This window comes from Aspergillus steynii (assembly GCF_002849105.1).
Source record: "Aspergillus steynii IBT 23096 chromosome Unknown P170scaffold_6, whole genome shotgun sequence".
NCBI lineage: Eukaryota > Fungi > Ascomycota > Eurotiomycetes > Eurotiales > Aspergillaceae > Aspergillus > Aspergillus steynii.
Window position 1 is genome coordinate 2,232,530 of NW_020194403.1, and position 18,635 is coordinate 2,251,164.

General features: G+C 50.5%; 3 protein-coding genes across 3 annotated transcripts; 2 read left to right on the forward strand and 1 right to left on the reverse strand.

Moving 5' to 3' along the window:
- Positions 1-483: 483 nt before the first annotated feature.
- P170DRAFT_412578 (myo-inositol transporter) lies at positions 484-3,890 on the forward strand (the record flags this gene model as incomplete). Its single annotated transcript, XM_024846937.1, has 5 exons — positions 484-649; positions 726-1,460; positions 1,514-1,704; positions 1,760-2,176; positions 2,598-3,890. The coding sequence occupies 5 exons, from the start codon at positions 484-486 to the stop codon at positions 3,888-3,890; spliced, it is 2,802 nt and encodes a 933-aa protein (XP_024702358.1).
- Positions 3,891-4,628: 738 nt separating this feature from the next.
- On the reverse strand, positions 4,629-7,165 carry P170DRAFT_233123 (KilA-N domain-containing protein). Its single transcript, XM_024842905.1, has 4 exons — positions 6,770-7,165; positions 6,506-6,700; positions 6,316-6,445; positions 4,629-6,257 (listed from the first exon to the last, which is right to left on the reverse strand). Exons 1-4 carry the CDS (start codon positions 7,038-7,040, stop codon positions 4,925-4,927), a joined length of 1,929 nt encoding a protein of 642 aa, XP_024702359.1. The 5' UTR covers positions 7,041-7,165; the 3' UTR covers positions 4,629-4,924.
- A 1,530-nt stretch (positions 7,166-8,695) lies between these two features.
- Positions 8,696-9,606, forward strand: P170DRAFT_233154 (uncharacterized protein). The gene has a single exon (XM_024842906.1). It carries the CDS (start codon positions 8,838-8,840, stop codon positions 9,372-9,374), a length of 537 nt encoding a protein of 178 aa, XP_024702360.1. The 5' UTR covers positions 8,696-8,837; the 3' UTR covers positions 9,375-9,606.
- Positions 9,607-18,635: the final 9,029 nt, after the last annotated feature.

An 18,635-nucleotide genomic window follows, 5' to 3' on the forward strand; every position in this document is an offset into this window, starting at 1 on the left:
CATCTGGTTTCAACCTGACAGGATCTCCTCCCCCGGACGGGACGGCATTTGCCCGCGATAACCCAAGACCAACCCTAACCCGACCAGTCCGGCTGTCTTCAGGGATTGGCGGCGTCTGGGGAAACTGGGGAAAAGCTCCACTCTTGTCGGCTCGTTGATTTAGCTTTTGATTGCGTCCGTTCTGGGGAAAGACAGAGAGGCAAAAAATGACGCCTAGGGTTACAATAGCCGGTGTCTCATGTCCAAGCCATGGCGTGAGGGGAAGAGAACTAGGGGGCGGTCGCTATATCTAGATGTGATTCTTCTGGGGGACTGAACATGGGAAGGACAAGGTCAGCCTGTAGGCCATTTTTATAGCCTGTTTTGCTTTTTCCAGACAGTCATCAGTCTCCATTCTTTGTTCCTAGTGCTCCTAGTGTCTGTGTAATTGGAAGAATCAATTCGATCAGATCCACTTGCTTGATTGATTCAATACCTTCCACAATGGACGCCGACTCCCTCAAAGCCTCCGACGACAACAAAGCGGAAATTATCCACGAGGAAGACCTCGCCGCTGCAGAACTACTCGATGACTCCATCGAGAGCACGCAACCGGGAAAGGCCATTTGGCTGATCGCATGCACCGTCTCTATGGGCGGCTTCCTGTTTGGTGGGTGGCCCCTGTTTGAATTTGCCATGCATACACTCCGGTCCTCGAGCTAAGCTATATGGCTCGATATCTGCAGGCTATGACACCGGCGTCATCTCTGCCGTCCTAGTCAACCTAGGCACTGACCTTGGTAAACCCCTGAGTTCGAACGAGCAGGAATTAGTGACGGCCATCACGTCTGGCGGCGCCCTCATCGGCGCCGTGCTGGCCGGTCTGACCTCTGACAAATACGGCCGCAAGCTGGCCGTGTACGTGGGCTGCGCGCTGTTCTTCATCGGCACCATCATCCAGGCCGCTGCGTATACGCTGGCCCAAATGACCGTGGGCCGGCTGGTCGTCGGCTTCGGCGTGGGCGAGGCCGCCATGATCATCCCCTTATACATCGGGGAGATGGCGCCGGCACGATACCGAGGACGGTTGATCGTCTTCGATAATCTGTGCGTCACCTTCGGGCAGCTCATCTCGTATGCGCTGGGAGCGGCCTTCACCGAGGTGCCGAATGGCTGGCGGTATATGGTCGGCATCGGTGCGGTGCCGGCTGTTATGCTGGCCGCCACGATGCCCTTGTGTCCCGAGACACCCCGGCAGTTGATTTCACATGGCCGCATCCCGGAGGCGAAGAAAGTGTTGGCGCAGATCTTCCCACGTGCCACAGAACAGCAGGTGGCATCGAAGGCGCATCTGATTCAGCATTCTATCGAGGAGATCGCGATCTCGGTGTCTGATAGAAGCCTGTTGTGGCAGGCTAAGCAACTGTTCACGGTGGGGGTCAACCTGCGGGCCCTGGTCACTGCCTGTTCCATCATGGCTGGTATGTAGACCCCGTTGCCTTAGTCTCATGAACCGAACTGATCGAAACCGCAGTATCTCAGCTTGGCGGCTTCAACACCCTCATGTATTACTCGGCAACGCTTTTCTCTATGGTAGGATTCGACAAACCAACCGCCGTCTCGATCGTGGTTGGTGCAACCAACTTTCTGTTCGGATTTCCCAACTTCATCTTCATCGACCGATTTGGCCGACGACGTATGCTGTTCGTCACTGTCTTGGGAATGGTAGGTCACTGACTAGCATCCTCTGAGCTCAACAGAGATACTGACCATGTGAAAGTCCCTCTCCCTCGTCGTAGCCGCTATAGCCTTCCACTGGATCCCCGTCAGCCACGACCTGACGGTGGTAGAGACGCGCGAGATGGGCTGGGCCAACATCTTGCTCCTAGTGGCACTGATTGTGTACATCGCCTTCTACGCGGCGGGCGTGGCCCCCATCGCCTGGGTGGGTACTGAGTTCCTACCGCTGGAGGTGCGCGCTCTCGGCACGATGATGAACACGGTGACGTGCTGGGGCTGCAACATTATCATCTCGTCGACTTTCCTGTCCATGATGAAGGCGATGACGCCTAGCGGGGCGTTCGGGTTCTATGCTGGCATCTGCTTCGTGGGGTGGATCTTCGTCATCTTCTGCTATGCTGAGGTGCACAACATGCCTTTGGAGAGTGTCAGAGAGGTGTACATGCATGGCTTCGGGGTCAAGCACGCGAAGAAGTTGCAGCGGGAGATGAAGGAGGCGAGGAGAAGAGAGGCTGAGGGCGTGGACGGGCCAACGGATTAGCTTGGTGACTCTGTACGATAACATGATGATGATTCTCTCCGACAGTGATCTGGGAAGATCCGCAATAAGGCTTTGGATAAGTATAAAATGAATCATTTCACATACCTGATCGGGAATTCTCGCTAGAAATGCATATAGACACCGGGTTCTTCCAGTAACGTTTACCTCGTGCGAGCGTATAAAAAGCCTCGTGCACACACATAATGAGTCTCCACGCCACCACCCTTGTCATCGCTTGAGCTTGATCGTTAGCAGATTGGCGAACAACAATTCACCACATCCCCCAAACTACTCACAGAGAATTTAGCGGGAAATTCACGTTTCGCCTCGGTTACAGCAGCTACGTTCTCACCCTACTTTGCTATCTCGAGCTCCTCGCTTCTTGTCTTTCGACTTCGTTCCAAATCTCCCCTGTGGCTCATCCATTCGTTCACAAATCTACCACATCCATTCCAGAGTAAGCGTGACGCCTCTTGTTATCAGAACACGCCAGACCACAGCTTCTTCTAATCACCGTCTTTCAGACCACTCAATCACAATCCCAACCGAGATGTCGTTCGAAACTCCTCCGTACGCCCAGGAGGTTCGCATCGCCACTCTCGCAGTTCACCGCGCCAGCATCATCGCCAAGGTCGTGCAGGGCCGCGTTGACAAAGGCTCGCTCGACAAAGATGATGCCTCCCCCGTGACGGTCGCGGACTTCGCCGCGCAGGCCATCCTGATCAGCACCTTGCATCACCACTTCCCCGACGACCACTTCATCGGCGAGGAGACTGCGGACGCGCTGCGCAAGGATCCCGAGCTGCTCGAGCAGGTGTGGCGGCTGGTGTCTTTGACCAAGGACGCCGAGGTTAGCAATGTGAATGGCGGCCTCTATGAGGTGGCTCAGCATGTTAAGGACGCCGCTCTGGACACTCCCGACGACATGCTGCGGATTATTGATCTCGGCGGAAACGGCGAGGGCATGGAAAAGGGCCGCACTTGGATCCTGGACCCGATTGACGGCACTGCGACGTTCATCCGGGGCCAGCAGTTCGCGGTGTCGGTGGCGCTCGTGGTCGATGGAGAGCAGCAAGTGGGCGCGGTGGGATACCCGAATTTCAAGGACGGGGGAGCCGTTGTGCATGAGGACTCGATCGACGAGGACGACTATGGACTAGTGGTGTACGCTGTCAAGGGCCAGGGCGCATGGAAGAGGCTGATGCTGCGCCGAGGCTTGCAGCACCGCGAGAAGCTGACGCAGCCGACGACCGACAAGCTGGTCTTCGTGGAGAGTCTGGCCAGCCCGTACATCGACCAAGAAAAGCAGACAGTCGTGCGCAACCGGCTGCAGGCCCCGGAGCCTAATGCGGATCTCTGGTCCATGCAGGTCAAGTACGGCGCTCTTATTGTCGGCGTATGCAATGCGATGGTGCGCATTCCCAAGCACAAGGATCATCGGCCCTGGGCGTGGGATCATGCAGGCGGGATGCTCGTGTATGAGGAATCGGGAGGCAAGCTCACCGACCTGCATGGGCGTCCATTCCGTTACTGCGGAAGAAAGTTGATGGACAACGTCGGCTTGGTGGCTGCCCTTCCTGAGGTTCATGCCCAGGTATTGGAGGTGGCTCGACAGGTTGCGGAAGAGTGAGAGAAGAAACCGCACGTGGAGATGAGAAGATCGTGAGGAAAGGGAGATTGTCTACCAGGATCATATGATCACATTGTCTACAATTGTTTAGGAAAGTAGATCTTAGTTTTTTTTTGTTTTTTTGTTTTTTTATCAGGAATGCGATGTCATAAATCACGAAATGAAGTTTTTTTTTAGGAAAAAAATAGATAAATGCCCATACACAAGAGATAAAACAGTAGAAACGAAGGAGAAAGCACAAAACCCTCGATGCATGAATGGAGAGAATAAGCCACAACGATATAAAAATAAGAATAAACTCTCGTGATAGGAAATTCGTCACATCATGGTCGTTAAATATAGCCTCTCGCAAAACGCACATACCACAAGATGACCAAAGACAAGCACCATAACGCTGACCATCCCTCAATCCATGGACAAAGCGAAAAGCAGGGCAGCTCATATTGCCACTGCTTGCAGCAAGAAACAAACCCCAGAAAAAAAATCACATCCTTTCCCAAGTCTGCCAGCTCATTCCCATGAGGTTGGCCTAAGGGAAGTAGAACCCACGCAATATTATAATGATCGTAGACCCAATTCACCAAATGACCAGGCAGACATCCACACCATGCATAAACGATGCCGATGTTCAGTCCCTGTCTAACCCTGAATCATTAAATCAAAACACGCCGGAAAGGAAAAAAGATAACGAAAGGAAATCATAAAACAGAGGGAAAAAACACCCCAATCAGGGATACCCTGCGACTCACAGGCCATCTATCCCAAGATGGTTATGTTGCAGGTCCTCGACTGTGTAGAGGCGTAGTCTATTGCAAAAACGTTAAAAACACAAGAAAAATCTGACATGCGCTCCAGAAAAGAAGCCGATTCAATGGCATGATGCCGCTCCAGGTAGACTGTTGAATGGGCCACTTTGTCTTTATTGGATCTTTTTTCCCGCCCGGTTTTGGCTTCATGAGCCCATTCAAATGTCCGTAAAACTTTTGGCGTCTATTTCGTTAGAATTTTCTTTTTATTTTCCGCGAACAAGTGAATTATTGCCGACGGGACATGACACCGCCAGCTTTCATAGGCTGCAATGGAAGGTGCACTCCAACGGGACCGCCGACATCCGTCAAAGTCTTACGACGTTTGGAGCCGTAGTCTGCGTCGCGGCTGTCGGGCCGAACAATTCGGTCCACATCGTCATCCTCTCGGAGGCGCTTGCCTGACCCCAGAGACCCGTTCATTCCCGTCGAGTATCCAGACGCGGAATTTGACGCCACCGAGTAGTTGTCGGAGGTTGTCCCGTTGGCTGGCGTGCCACGGGTATCGCTGACAATGTTGTAAAGACTACCGGCGGCCGCCGGTCGAGGAGGCGTGTTGTAACCAGAAGCCCACTGTGGGGGAGGGCCGCCGCTCGTCCGAGGAGTCATGCGTCCGGATCCATTCTGTTGGGAGGGCGATCCGGTGACATCGGGGGTCAGCTGCGAGTGATCTCCCGTCAGGCTGCCGACAGATGGGTTGGTGGTGTACGTGTATGAGCCACGGCTAGTGTTGTAGCCGCCATTGTCGTGCTGCACATACGCGGACTCGTGTTCAGGGACATGCTCAGGCACCCCATTGCCAACATGGCCATTACTCTGGGAATAGCGCTCCGATTTCACATCGCCCGTCTCCGCCTCTTGAGGCCCGCCAGGCGTCCGTCCGGAAGGAGGGCCCATTTCATTCTTGATATAGCTGTTGGGCTGCATGCTCTGACCGTACGAGGCCATAGTTGGCTGGCTCAAGGGCTGTTGCGGGGCGTAATGGGCATGGGATGCAGGGGCAGTCGAGTAGTACGGTTTCGAGCTATCGTACCCGGACTGAGGCTGATACGACTGCATCCCTTGCAGGCCACTTCCTGGGGGCGTGGTCGCCGGCGTGGTCGGCATCGACCGTGCATTGCTCAGAGTGGTATCTATTGACAGGGGTTGTGAGTGCGGCACACCGGAATTCATACCCTGGTTTCCCCACTCGTAACCGTGACCTTGACTCGTGAGGCCCATGAGGCTTGACGCGCTGGCTGGGGGCGTGGGAAACGCGGGCGCCCGCTCCAATCCTGGTCGACCCTGAGAGCCAATGGTCGAAGGTTGGGGCATGTGCGAGGGAACAGGAGTTTGCAAGGAATGATGATGGTGCAGCGGAGGCGGTTGTGGGCCTTGCGAGGCTCGAGCTGCTTGTGGGCCTTCTAGTCGTCGCTGTTGGGATTCCTGGACCACCATATTCGTGCGGGTCTGGTTGGTGGGATGGTACAGAAGACCACCAATGTTGTGCACGAATAGGGGATACAAAAGATCCGTGATCTTTTCCTTATTCGCGAATTCCAACGCACGCTCGAAGGGAATCCTACAGGTTGTTAGTTCGACTATCTGAGTGCAGGTTGACAAATGCAGAATCGTACCACACGCCCTTCAGATGCATAGGGCCGATCTTCACCACATGTCGAATCTTCTCGCTCTTGAGGATACCGTCCCGACGGCCTCGCGTCATCCCCGCAACGTTGAGCAGCTTAGTTCCATTGATCATATGGTTATCTGTGGGAAGTTTATTAGCAAGGACATTTCAAAACCAACAAGATTTATGAAAATTCTGACCTTCTCGTCGAGCGACGCAGACACCCTTGGACTCGACTTGGTAGCAGAGACTACCCTCATCTTCCCACAATGTAGCCGTAACTCTTGGTTTGGCCCCGGGAGGAGCGACTTGTCCTGTGGCGTCATAGATGTACCCTTGCAATGGTGCACCAGTTGTGTTTGCATAACCTTGGGTTGCCACAGGGTGATTTGTCACTACTTAGAAAGTCAGTCCTAGGTCTGCATCAAAAAAGGACAGGAGTGGCAGGGGGAACCAGAACGTACCCGGCAAAGGCAACAATTGAGCGGGAACCTGGGCACCCATCGACGTCGGGGGCTGGTGCCCTCCTTGTGACGAAGTAACACCCCCGGGATAGGCATATTGCGAGTATGAGCTGGCGGGTCCGTACGACGTCGAGGCGGGTTGCAGGACTGGCGGCTGCTGGTGATATTGGTAATGAGGGATCCCACCGGCAGTGGCCGCATGAGAAGCATACGGCTGAGCCGACGACAGATGCGAAGAGTGGACGTCCATGTACGGTTGAGTTTGGTTCATGCTGCCAATCGAGCTCGCGTGTGAATAATAACCGTCGCTCACCGGGTGTTGAGCAATCGAATAGTCCTGAGGAGCGGAAGAATCCAATGAGAGCCGGCCCTGGCCACCAGTCGCTAGATCTCCGGACGGCGGCGGGCTCCTGGCCTCGTTGACGAGAGGGGTCGACCCGGACAGACTGGTCCGCGCACTGGCGTTGTTGGATCCGGGGACCGATGGATCTTCGTAAGTCGCCCGATAGGACTGGCCCGAGATGGGCGGCTGCGAGGCCGTCGGTAAGCTGAGTGCCGGTAGTTTGTCGCCAGACAACAACGGTCTCTCTGCAGCGTGGTGGTTGTACCAAGGTATATCAACAGGACCTCTGGTGTGGACCTGCGAAATCGACGGCAGCTCCAGTTTTTCGGTTGGCGGGGTAAACGGCTATAATTATTCGAGAGGAATGAAGGCGTTGGACGTTGGACTCGAACACGTCCAACGTTCCAGAAGTAACGAAGTTAGAGCTTTTTTTTGGTTTTGTTGACCCTCTCCTTTCTTGTGGTCGGGGTGTTAGGAATCAATGTCTGAAATCAGCATGCAAAATTTGCCGTCGGCGATCGTTAAAAAAAACAGAGGAAATTTGACAAAAGAAAGAGCCAAGATGGATGCTGGCACGGAGTCGGGAGGCAATGCAGATATTCGTTAATGCTTTGGAAACGCAATGCAGCAAAATGCAAGATGTGCAATCGTAGTGGGCTCGTGGCAAGTCGTAAGCGTAAAATAAAACGGAAAACACCAGAAGATTCCTAGGTGCAACTGGACAGAGAAAGTCGCTATGTAGTTTTGTGTACTGGGAGAAAGTCTAGCTCCAGAAACTTGGGAAGATCTCGGTCGTCAAGCAGAACCATGAAAGTTGCTGTTTTTGTTTTTGGTATTTCGACGAAACAACAAAGCGCTTGCAGATGGTCAACAGGAATCGCTCAACCAAATCAGAAGCACGAAATCATGGGTCTCGTTTCAAATCGTAAGAAGGGGGCGGAAAAAGGACGACGTGACAGTCCAGCATCAAACGTCGATGAGGGCCTTCTCTCGAGGATCCGGGTTCTCCCACGCTATTGTACCCGAGGAGGGAAGGGGGAGAGATCAGAGAAGTCGCAAAGACGAGCAACGAACGGTGGATCTCGGACGGTGGTGGCGATTCGTAACAGGTCGTAGCAGGTCGTCGAGTAACAATTGGCGTGAAGCTGCAGCGCAGAAATACAAGTGGAAAAAAGCGAGCAGTCTGTATGAAACAAAGCAAAAGCAATAAGTAAGCAGGGCGTTCAAGTCATCAGCATGATCATGCAGAGTCAGAAACAGGAAAAGAAAAGTCGGGTGCAGTGAGTGGTCGAGGAGAAAGAGTTCAGACGGGAAGCAGTATGTATGTATAAGAGAAGTGTCAAACGGAAGGGATGCTACACTAACGAGGCGGACAAGGGAGGATGGGGGAGGTGGGTGGGCACTGGTAAAATCAAAAAATAGAAATTCAAGCTCACGCATGCAGAAAGAGGGGAGGGGAGGGGGCAGATGAGATATGGGGATTTTTTTTTAAAAAAAAAAAAAAAAAAAAAAAGAAAAAAAAAGAAAAAAAGAAAAAAGAAAAAGAAAATAAAAAATAATCATGCAACAAAAATAAAACAAAATAGCAATGATCTCAGACACTCCGGATGAGGATCATAGCAGACCGAGAATCCAAAAAATAAAAACGAAATCGAAACAAATCAGGAAAGAAAAAAAAAGGTTCGGGGCGGTGGAGAGGGAAGACGCGCGAGAGAGGAAAATGAAATGATTGCAGTGCCGCAGGAGCAGCAGCAGATCATACACGAAAGGTGGAGGAGGCTGGGGGCGCACAGCAAACGCAGGCCCCAGACTAAGCCTAATTATTCTCTGCAGCGGCTGGGCGGGTTGGTGTTTCTGGACCACGCCGGCACCCTTTTGTCTCGACGAGAAGCAGGTCGAGTCGGTCGACTGCGGGATCTGGGAGATGGCGGGGAGGGAAGGGGGAAAGAAATACAAGACGTCGAGCCCAAAGGGAGAGGGGGGGGGGGAAGAGAGCCAAAGCACCGAAAACGAAGGGAACGAGAGCAGACGAATGAATATGAGGCCGAGGGCGAGGGAAGGGGGGAGGGAAAAGGAAATAAAAACCGAGCACAGGGAGCGAGATATACCAGCGTTAGGACATTAATTTTTCTTTTTTGGTATCGTCCCCCCCTTGTTGGTTTGGCAGGGTCGGGAAAGGGAAGTAATTGGCAGGCAGGCAAAGTACGGCAGCTGAAGGGGAAGACGATGGAAGAGAGGGGGGATTTTCAGACGAAGCTCTGAACCACGGCCAGCGAATCACTGGGTGACGGATGGGCCGAGGAGGGGAAGGTTGGGAGCGAGGATTTGGGTCGAGAGGGGAAGAGCCGGTGGAAGTACTGGCTTGACCGACAGGAAGGAAGGAGGGGGTCACCGGCCGCCGTTCCAGCTTTTCCCGCCGACTGCGAGGCTGGTTTGGCAGGCCTTGACAGGTGCAAATTCCAGCCAATTTATGGGGAATAAGACATTTCCAGAAAACTCTCTCCCTTTCAGATACTAGGTAGATCGTCGCGAACAACGCAATTCATCCCTGGACTCGTCCAGCTCCCAGTATCCTCATCCAAAGGAGAGCGAGCCGGCCTCGGGGGTTGGTACCAACGGGTGGTATTGGAACGGCCGGATATTGTATACACACCACCCGGCAGCAAGGAAGCATCCAAAAAAAACACGGAAGGAAACAACCATAAAATAAAACCATAAAATAAAATCAAAAAGAACAGCACCTCAACAACCACGAAGTCGAGAACCAGGTGTACGGGCGGTGGAAATAACACGAACATAAAATCACAAATAATGGAAAAATCATGGACCTACCGGCACGTGTCGCTGGTGATTTTCTTGAATCACCGGTTTCTTTCGAGACCTGCTGCGCGGGAATGTAAGAGAAGCTGCAAGGCAATTGTTGCTGGATTGCCAGAATGTCTCTGATGCTTCGAGCTTGAGCCGTGTTGGTGCGTTTTCTGGGTCTCGCGTTATCTGTGGGAAAGCCCCGGCTGGTTCCGTCTTCTTGGGTCCCGTTTGGATTCGGTGCTGAGCTGAAGAAAAGGGAACTTGAAGAGAGACTGAGGAAGAGAGATTGCACTGGGGATAAGTAGCAAGTCACTGGACTGTCCGTCCCTATACCTGCTAAGTACTTAACATGTCCTAGATGAAGAGAGAAAAAATGATTAAAATAAAATAACATCCATCGTAATTAAAAAAAAATAGGAAAAATAAAAAAAGGAAAATAATATAAATGTCAGCAACCCAAGGGCCAAGAGGGGAGGGATTATTAAAAAAATAACAATAATAATTAAAAATAAATAAAATAAAATGATGTTTTTTTTTTTTTTTTTTTTTTTTTTTTTGGAGATGTGGATCCCGCGATTTTCAAAAATGAAAAACAAAAAAAAAAAAAAAAAAAAAAAAAAAAGAGGATTTTCTGGGAAGACAACAACCGTGCGTCTTGCTTGCGGAAGAGCGGAGAGATACGCCGTCACCAGGATCTGCTGGTGCTGCGCTCAACTTTTTCTCGCGCGCTCTCTGTTTCTCTGGCAGGGTCCAGAAGCCCGGTGTCAAGCTCAGACAGCGAGATTCTCGCAGAACCGCCACGAAGCAAGGACCACCGGCCGGATAAGCTAAACAAGACGCCGGGCAGGAACCACCGTTTGGGCTAGGACGATGATGATCCGGTCGATGCGCTGAGGACGGGGATTGGCCAGTTGCAGAGCGAGAGGGGGGTGAGAGCAGCGGGCGGAATAGAGCGGGTGGAAAGACTCCTCGAGGAATCTGAACGAGGCAGAGGAATAAAAAGAAAAGAAAAGAAAAGAAAGTATGTCCTTCACGTACCTGTACGTCGGAATAGATTCGAGCACAATGGATTCGATCAAAAGCTGGCTCTGGAGTGGACAGCGAGGATGGTACAGATGTCCAAAGAATGTCGTCCGATTCTGCAGGGTCGAGCCACCATTAAGAAACAATTCACGCCGAGCAAAGCCTGAGTATCATATTGCTGACCACTTCGGAAGACCCATCTGATTAGGAAAGAAGAAAAAAAGTGAAAATTAAATGAAGTCCCAAATAAGTGGATGGATCGGTTTTTCCTCCCTTCAATCCCCTATTGTTTTTTCCTGGTTCCTGATGATATTACATTTACTCTCAGCTACAACTACAACCATTTGGGGAAATTGCTCTACCAAGTGAGAGGAACGCGGGAGGAGGGAAAGGAAAAAAAAAAAAAAAAAAAAAAAAAAGGAGAAGGCCAGAAGGCAGAAGGCAAAAGTAGAAAAGTACGATTGACCAGGATGTTTGGAAATAAGCAAATCAAAAAAATCAAAAGAAATTGCAAGACCCTCTGCTTCGAATTGACCGCGATGGTCGGTAGCCACTGTGAACTGTTGGGACCGATCGCGTTGCTGTAAGTCATTCGATCGTCCTGCGCTGCTGGGATGATGCTGGATCGGCCTGGAGGGACGATCGGTGAGGAGCCTAAGAAAATGCATTATTATTATTATTTTCGTTATTACATGTTATGGTGGTTATTTTATGGCCATTAATATTCCCAAGACTGGTTAATCCCCGTCAAGGAAGAGGACCAAACCCTCTGCCCGATACCCTACCGGAGTATGTACGTACATGCCTCGTTGCAACTCTGTTCTTCCTGGTGCCCCTTCCATGGGAATAATGGGGGCAATATACGGGAATATATTGGACACTACCCGGCAATCGAAGCCTATACCATTGGAAGGAGTCCCCTTGTATCAAAGTTGAAGATCTTTCAAAAAATAACAAGCGAGTTACCTTGAATTTCACTGGGGATGGTTCCCATGGAAAGAGCGGATCTTATTACAATCAGGAGTCGTACAGGCAAGAGCCAGAATGATCCAAGTCCAGTCCAGACTGATAGGCGCAGAAAACACCCCGGAGCTAAAGCGAAACAAAATGACGGATGAGATGACAGGCGTGTTCCAGGTTCGAACAGTTGTCTCCACGATGGAGGCCCCACTCCGCGAACCAAGGGCCGGCCGTAAGCTTTCCCACGGAGCCTTCAGCCATACCGAATTTCTTACGGGAAAGTATGCTGCACCAGTGGTACCTCGACGGTTCCGGTGGATGAAGAAAGGTTTTTTTTATACTTAGTACCTGCCTCCTGACCGATTGACGTACATGCTTCCTGATGGACAAGAAGCATAATGTCATTATCTGCTGGATTGGGGATTGGGTTTACGTTTTCTTTTTCTCGCGCGACAAGAGCCTACGGGGACCATCCCAGCGGTCGGTCAGTCCTGCTTGCCGAGGCGGGCAGGCAAAACAGCATAGGTGGCTTCGATTACCGACAACTGCACCTGTGTTCGGTATGCAATGTCCACGCTGATCCTGATGGCGCAGTCGGCACGACAGCTTCCCGACCCAAAACGTTCCTCGGAGCGAATAAAGGAGGCGGACCAACACCAATAATGACGATAACTGCGGAGAGGGGGAGAAATTAATTGGGATAAGGGAGCCCAGCAGATGCAAGATTCACGCACTCTAAACGTCGTGTGGATCATTGAGTATCTGTAAGAGCGGGAAGTAGGTATTCGACACAGACCAACGAACTTTCTGGGCTTACGAAGTATGTGGAATGGGGATATCTACGCAGTGGTTTAACAAGGGCAATGATATGGCGGTCTTAGACTGACAACTATTGACTATAGTGAGGATGGTGCTGAGGAAAATAAAAAAAAAAAAACGGAAATAAAAAATAAAATAAAAAGTTCGGAGGGAAATTCACATGGAATACAGCCCGAGTAGGCGGTCGTAGCTGGGGAATGTACTCTCGTACATTGTAAATCCCCTCATGTTTTGATTAGTGTTTACTATGTTAAATCCCCTCGGAGATCCGATTTTCCTCTCCCAGTCAGTGACCCGAAGTATGCCGTGGGGGAAGAAAAAAAAGATGAAAAAGGCTCAGTGAGAGTGAAAAATATTTTCCACAAGCGATCCACCCGAGACTTCCTCTTTTTTTTTTTTTTTTTTTTTTTTTTTTTTTTTTTTTTTTTTTTTTTTTCCGCGCTTCACTAATTATCTGTGATTGTTCTCTGTATTTCTTGGACAGAGAAGCTACGGAGTAGAGCCAATCCGTACGGGTTACAGAGAATATACCAGCGGCCAAACTAACAATACGAGATCTTTTGCTAGGCGCCATCCGCGAGCAGACTAGAGGACGCCAGCGATGAATAGCCTCCAGACCAAGTGGGAACCCCTTCCGGTGATGGGGGACCCATTGGTCATAGCCTTGGCCTCGGAGCTGGTGGTGTGTGCGATAAATAATTTAAGGCTTTCGGGACGATCTGGAGGGCGTTAGAGTGCGGGCCCCGCCAAATACCAACCCAAAGGCCGCTGACAAGTCACCACGATCGGATGATGGAGTATAACGAGGGTGACTGGTCAACTGTGGTATTTGCCAGGAAACAGATTTTTCTTTCCTCTTGATTGACTATATTGAACACTATCTCGAATCTTATTTACCGGCAGATACCTTGATTCAGGAAAGGGCCGGGCAAAGATCGGTAAGGGAGTTAGTTAACCGTGTTTCCTGAATTTAGTTTGATTACTGGGTTAATTTATTTTTATTTATCATCTAACCCCAAAGGGGGCGAAACGAAAGGCAGACAGAAGAAATTAAGAATAAACTAAAATAGAATCGAGCAGCGAGAGGGAGAGGGAGAGGGAGCGAGAGATGAAAATAGGTTGTATGCAAGCAAGCGAGGACAACCATGTCACACAAGAGGTCGCAGAAGAAGAAACAAACCAGGATTAGAAAGGCCTGGCAGGGGTTCGTGCAGATGGCAGGGATAAATCACTGGCTGAGAGCGCACCACGAAAGTCAAGGTGGCGTGCGAGCAACAGTCGATCAAGCTCTGTGTCTGGTCGGTCAGAATTAATGGCCGGGAAAAATTAATTAGAGGGTATTAATGAGATCTGTTCGATGTTAGGTAGGTATACTGGTCGTACCTAGTACGATGACATCCCCCTAATCGGTGGTGGCCAGGCATTCCTACCGCCTTTTTGGATTTTTGCTTTTTGGCCTCTTTCGGCTTAGTTGGTATCTCACTTCGCCCAGTTGAGCATCCGAATGAGATATATTGGCCCTGTCATAACTACCTGGTCGCAACCTCGCTCACCCACCTCAGCCCTTCTCCTCCTCCCTCCCCCCCCTTGATCTACTATTAACACCCTAGTCTCAGTTGCAATACCAATCTCTGCCCTGTCCCGACCACCCACCACGTACGGAGTATGTACGTACCATGACTAGCCAGTTTTCTCTTTTCCTATATGAGAACCTGCCGTTGGATAGATCAGACAGGCCCGGGTACGGCGAAGAAGTCGGTCAGGAAGAAAAGCCCAACCCCATGTCCCTCGCCCACGACCCTTGTGAGTCCGCCAAAATTCTCCGCTGAGGATGCTTCCAGACTTTCCCACCTGCGTGGGTCTTGAATCCAGTTACTGGATGGCTGGCGTTTCACGAGGAGGCAAGAGAAAAAGAGGGAAAAAAGCGCCCTGGTGAGAGAAGTTAGTAGCAGACGGAATCCATGCCAAGTAAAAGCTCCGTCATAATGTGATGGATAAGGAGCAAATTACCCCATCTGTCAAATTGCCTTATATGAATTAATTAATTAGTGCCGCCCTTGGGATTTTCCGCTGATCCGCATCCCTCTGCTCGAGGGTATCGGGCAATGCGCCGTCAATCGATCTTACCTTGTCTGCTTACTACTTGTCCGCTACGTCTGCTAGTGTCGGTGGGAAAAGGGTCTCGCTCGTTCTTGTGAAGTAATCGCCGTGTGTAGTACCACCCTACAAGGGGGGATTGCTGTAATTATTGGGAACTACATCTGATGAAGAAGTTCTTTTGCCCCGTTTACTCGGCACCCACGGAGACACTTGTACGGATATCTCCCTCAGAAATAGGATCATGTCCCTACATACTGCGTACATTGTCGCAGACCTACAGGAAAGCCAGTAGCTTGTTGACTAGCCTAAATTGCTGAAGGACTCCGGGCCCTGACCGATACCTCCCCAGCAGATCGAAATAGACAGGGCGCCTGCCTCCGCACGTAGATGGAGACTCGTGACGACAGAGATGTACGCAGTAGAGAGGTCCATGTACATACAGCTATTGAGGCTAGTGCGATGATGGAAGGGAGGGAGATGAGACGAGAAGATGGAGACGGTGAAGCACCGATCACGATCCTTGGGTTAATTTTCTTGATTACGCTTTGATTTCGTGTTTCTTTCCGATTCTTTTCGCCTCCCTTAGTAGCGACATCATGGGATGCAGAGGATTGATTTGGTGGATGGCTTTTTTTTTCCCGCCATGCGCAAGGGCACAAAGTCTGTACACCATTCCAAGCAGGAAGATGGGACAGAGATCAGAGATCAAGGCCTCACCGCTTCTTTCTTCGGAGGCGAAGAACTATATTCAATAGATAGGAGAGGGGCAAAGGGAAAAAAAAATTAAAAAATAAAAAAAGATCAAAAAGGTAAAGGACAACGAAGAACCAAGAAAAAAAAAGAAGAGAAAATGAAAAAATCCCATTGTCATTTGACAGACAAGCCCTACCATTCCAGTTGTTCTTTTGCTCGGCTGACGGAGAATCAGGGAAAACAATAGGCCCAGGAACCTTCTTCCTGCAGCACCTCCTCGCGACCCCTTGCGTGAAGTGGAGTCGACTAGCGATCTAGTCCACGACACAACACCCCACTGTTATTGCCTAACCCCACTGCTGTCTGGACGGACCACGGAGTACTCAACAGTATCAGAGATACGGGGTGGCAATGATGGAGCCATTCCCGTGGTTCATTTTGTACGGAGGGCTGGACCTGGGTAGTCTATACTTTCCTCCTCCTCCGTACCTACTTGGTACCCTAGGGAAAATCGAGATGGAGACCCGTGAGCCGTGACAAATCAGTGCAATACTCTGTAGTTAGTTAGTTGGTTAGCATTTGCACCGATAGGCAGATTGTTCCCATCCGTTCCGCGTCTGAGTGACATCGAGGAATGACACGACAATGTTGCCCCCTCTCTTTGACCAGATTAGGTATCCCGTCGAACCCTGGTAACCCAGAATCTACTTGCTCTGGGATGGAGTAGAGTGGTATTCCATGTCTTGCCCTTGAAACTCAAACGAGAGGAGCTCCCATTCGGAATAAAACTCCCGTTCATATGCAGCCTCTAGAGGCATATACTACTCTATGTCCTGGACACAATATCTCCTGAATAATCAAATCAAAATCACAAGATACAAGATAGATTTTAATATCGAAGCTAACGCCATGTCTATAATCCATACTTAGCCCATGTTGCTTGCTCGTGAAGAATCTCTACTGCAACCCTCCTAGGCAGTTCCTTATGCAAGTAACTATGCACAGAAGGCGAACCAATGTATGCATATCGATCCCGTCAACATCTACTCCATACATAAGCATAGGTTTGGCCGAGCACAATGCACAGGGAGGTCCGTGTCTGCTCATCTGCGCCGAGTCTAACGGACAAAGGGGAAGAGGAGGGGAAGCCGTCAGCTTAGTCCTAGTCTAGGAGACCTAGACCAGGGCGAGAGCAGAGAAAAAAGCGAGGATCGACCGAGGACTTTCGTCGCAGTAGTGACGGTTCATAGCGAGAGGCTAATATTACACTACGTCAACCCCTCAAAATGCGGCGCAGTCAAATGAGATGAGGATCAACAGATCATCGGAAGAGTTGTACGGAGTAGTTAACTGTCTTTTTTTTTTCCCTCCCTCTTTTTCTCCCTGCTACCTTCGGCTATGATTATTCTTCAAACCCCCAACGGACCCAGCTAACTAAGCATCTCTACCAATTAACCGCGAGCAGGTCAGAAAAAAAAAGGACAACAAAGAAAAACCGCCATCCACTCCCATGTCGAGATCTGAGCAAGTACCCAGTCACGCAGGATGACCAGTCCGCTACCGACGGGCCGACACCCGCAGCCGTCCGTACATACAGCAGATCTTGCGGGGCTGCTCCCCATTCCAGTTAATAACAACGGAACAACCTATCCTAGACATTGGAACTATGGGCTCCTACTTTCCCTGAAGCATATTCTCTCCGGACTGAAGCTCTCCGCTACGGAGAATACTCTCTTGAGAATAGTCCAGGAATCCCTCGTTCGTAGGCGGAAATAACCCCCGACTACTGACAGAACTATTACCGATCGATACTACCATCAAGGCTACACAACATGTCAGACCCGACTGGAATTGAATAAAATGAAAAAAATGGAAATAAAGATAAATGAGCGAAGACTGTCAAATTGATTTTTTTTTCTCCTCCCTGGTAGACTAACCGACTAGTCGTGTCTGCTGAACAGGGAACTAGACCATCCTCGTCCACTGAAAAGCCCCGCCCGCTAAGATTAGCCCCTTCGCTAGCTTGACGGCTGATAGACAGCAGCAACCATGGTCCGGGATGATTGATGAAGGAATGGATTTGCTGGCCCAGTCCAGCCTCATCTGCTAGAGTTAGCCCGTCGGAGCCAACCGTCAGTCGGCAAAAGCGCCAGTCGTATTGGTTATGCTAGTGCTGGGCGCTAGACCCGACGGTGGAAATGCGCTGTTGGTAGGTGGGTGAAGCGGTTTTCTCGGGAATTCCATCCAATATTGCCTGTGCTTGCTGACTTGGAGTGGAGTTCGCTGGTCGTTGTGATTTCTCCCAGACCCAGACCAGACCAGACCAGCACCGGGACCGGTTCGGATATTTTGGCAATTGATTAATCTCCTGGGCGTATTAACCATCAACCGCCAATTCTCGGCTTATTTGCTGAATCATGGGTTTGACTCTGGTTATCTTAATTTCAAACCATTCACACCATCCCCTCTTGGATTTGGTTTAATTATCGATTCGGAGTCTGAATGAGCTGCCCCGAATAGTGGGGCGACAGCTGAAATGTCGCAATTTGCAAGGAATTGATTTCCTTATTTCTGATTCGAATTATCAAATTTGTTTCCCCCCTCACTGGGTCGTTCTAACGGGAATCATTTTTTTGGGTTTCCCTTTCCCACCTCGAAACTCGATAGACATATGTATAATATGCACCTGTTATACCCAGGATGCACTAAGTAACAGACTGCCAAAGATAATCCGGAGACCTACAGCTGTACCTGCAGCCGGCATGCACGCAAAAAGGCCAACCGGTGTTTTCCAACCGCCGGCCCCAACAACCCTAAAAACAGCCGCCAACCAACTGAGGATGTTTTTCTGCGTCGTTGGGTTGTGCCCTTTTCTAGCCGCTCTTCCACACATCGCGGTATAGCGCGTCCAGTAGTAGCCCCTCCAACCGCAACCGTCAAAGCAGGTACCGAGTTGGAGAAAGATCGAAAAGCACGCTCCGTCGGTTCTCGGAGCATTCTCCCCGTTGGTGCTGATTTCCAGTCAGTCCGGCGTTACCCCCGTTTTTCTTTTTTTTTTTTTTTTTTTTTTTAGACCAAGTATAACTAACTTCAACTTAACTGACTAACTTGACGGACCCC

What these genes read in the sequence shown, in the direction of transcription:
- P170DRAFT_233154 (XM_024842906.1), top strand. Translation starts at nt 8,838, where the DNA reads ATGATTGCAGTGCCGCAGGAGCAGCAGCAGATCATACACGAAAGGTGG.
- P170DRAFT_233123 (XM_024842905.1), bottom strand. Translation starts at nt 7,040, where the DNA reads ATGAACCAAACTCAACCGTACATGGACGTCCACTCTTCGCATCTGTCG. An exon ending in TCAATTGTTGCCTTTGCCGG is followed by an intron (nt 6,701 to 6,769) that starts GTACGTTCTGGT and finishes CTTTCTAAGTAG; the next exon opens with TGACAAATCACCCTGTGGCA. An exon ending in CCTATGCATCTGAAGGGCGT is followed by an intron (nt 6,258 to 6,315) that starts GTGGTACGATTC and finishes AACAACCTGTAG; the next exon opens with GATTCCCTTCGAGCGTGCGT.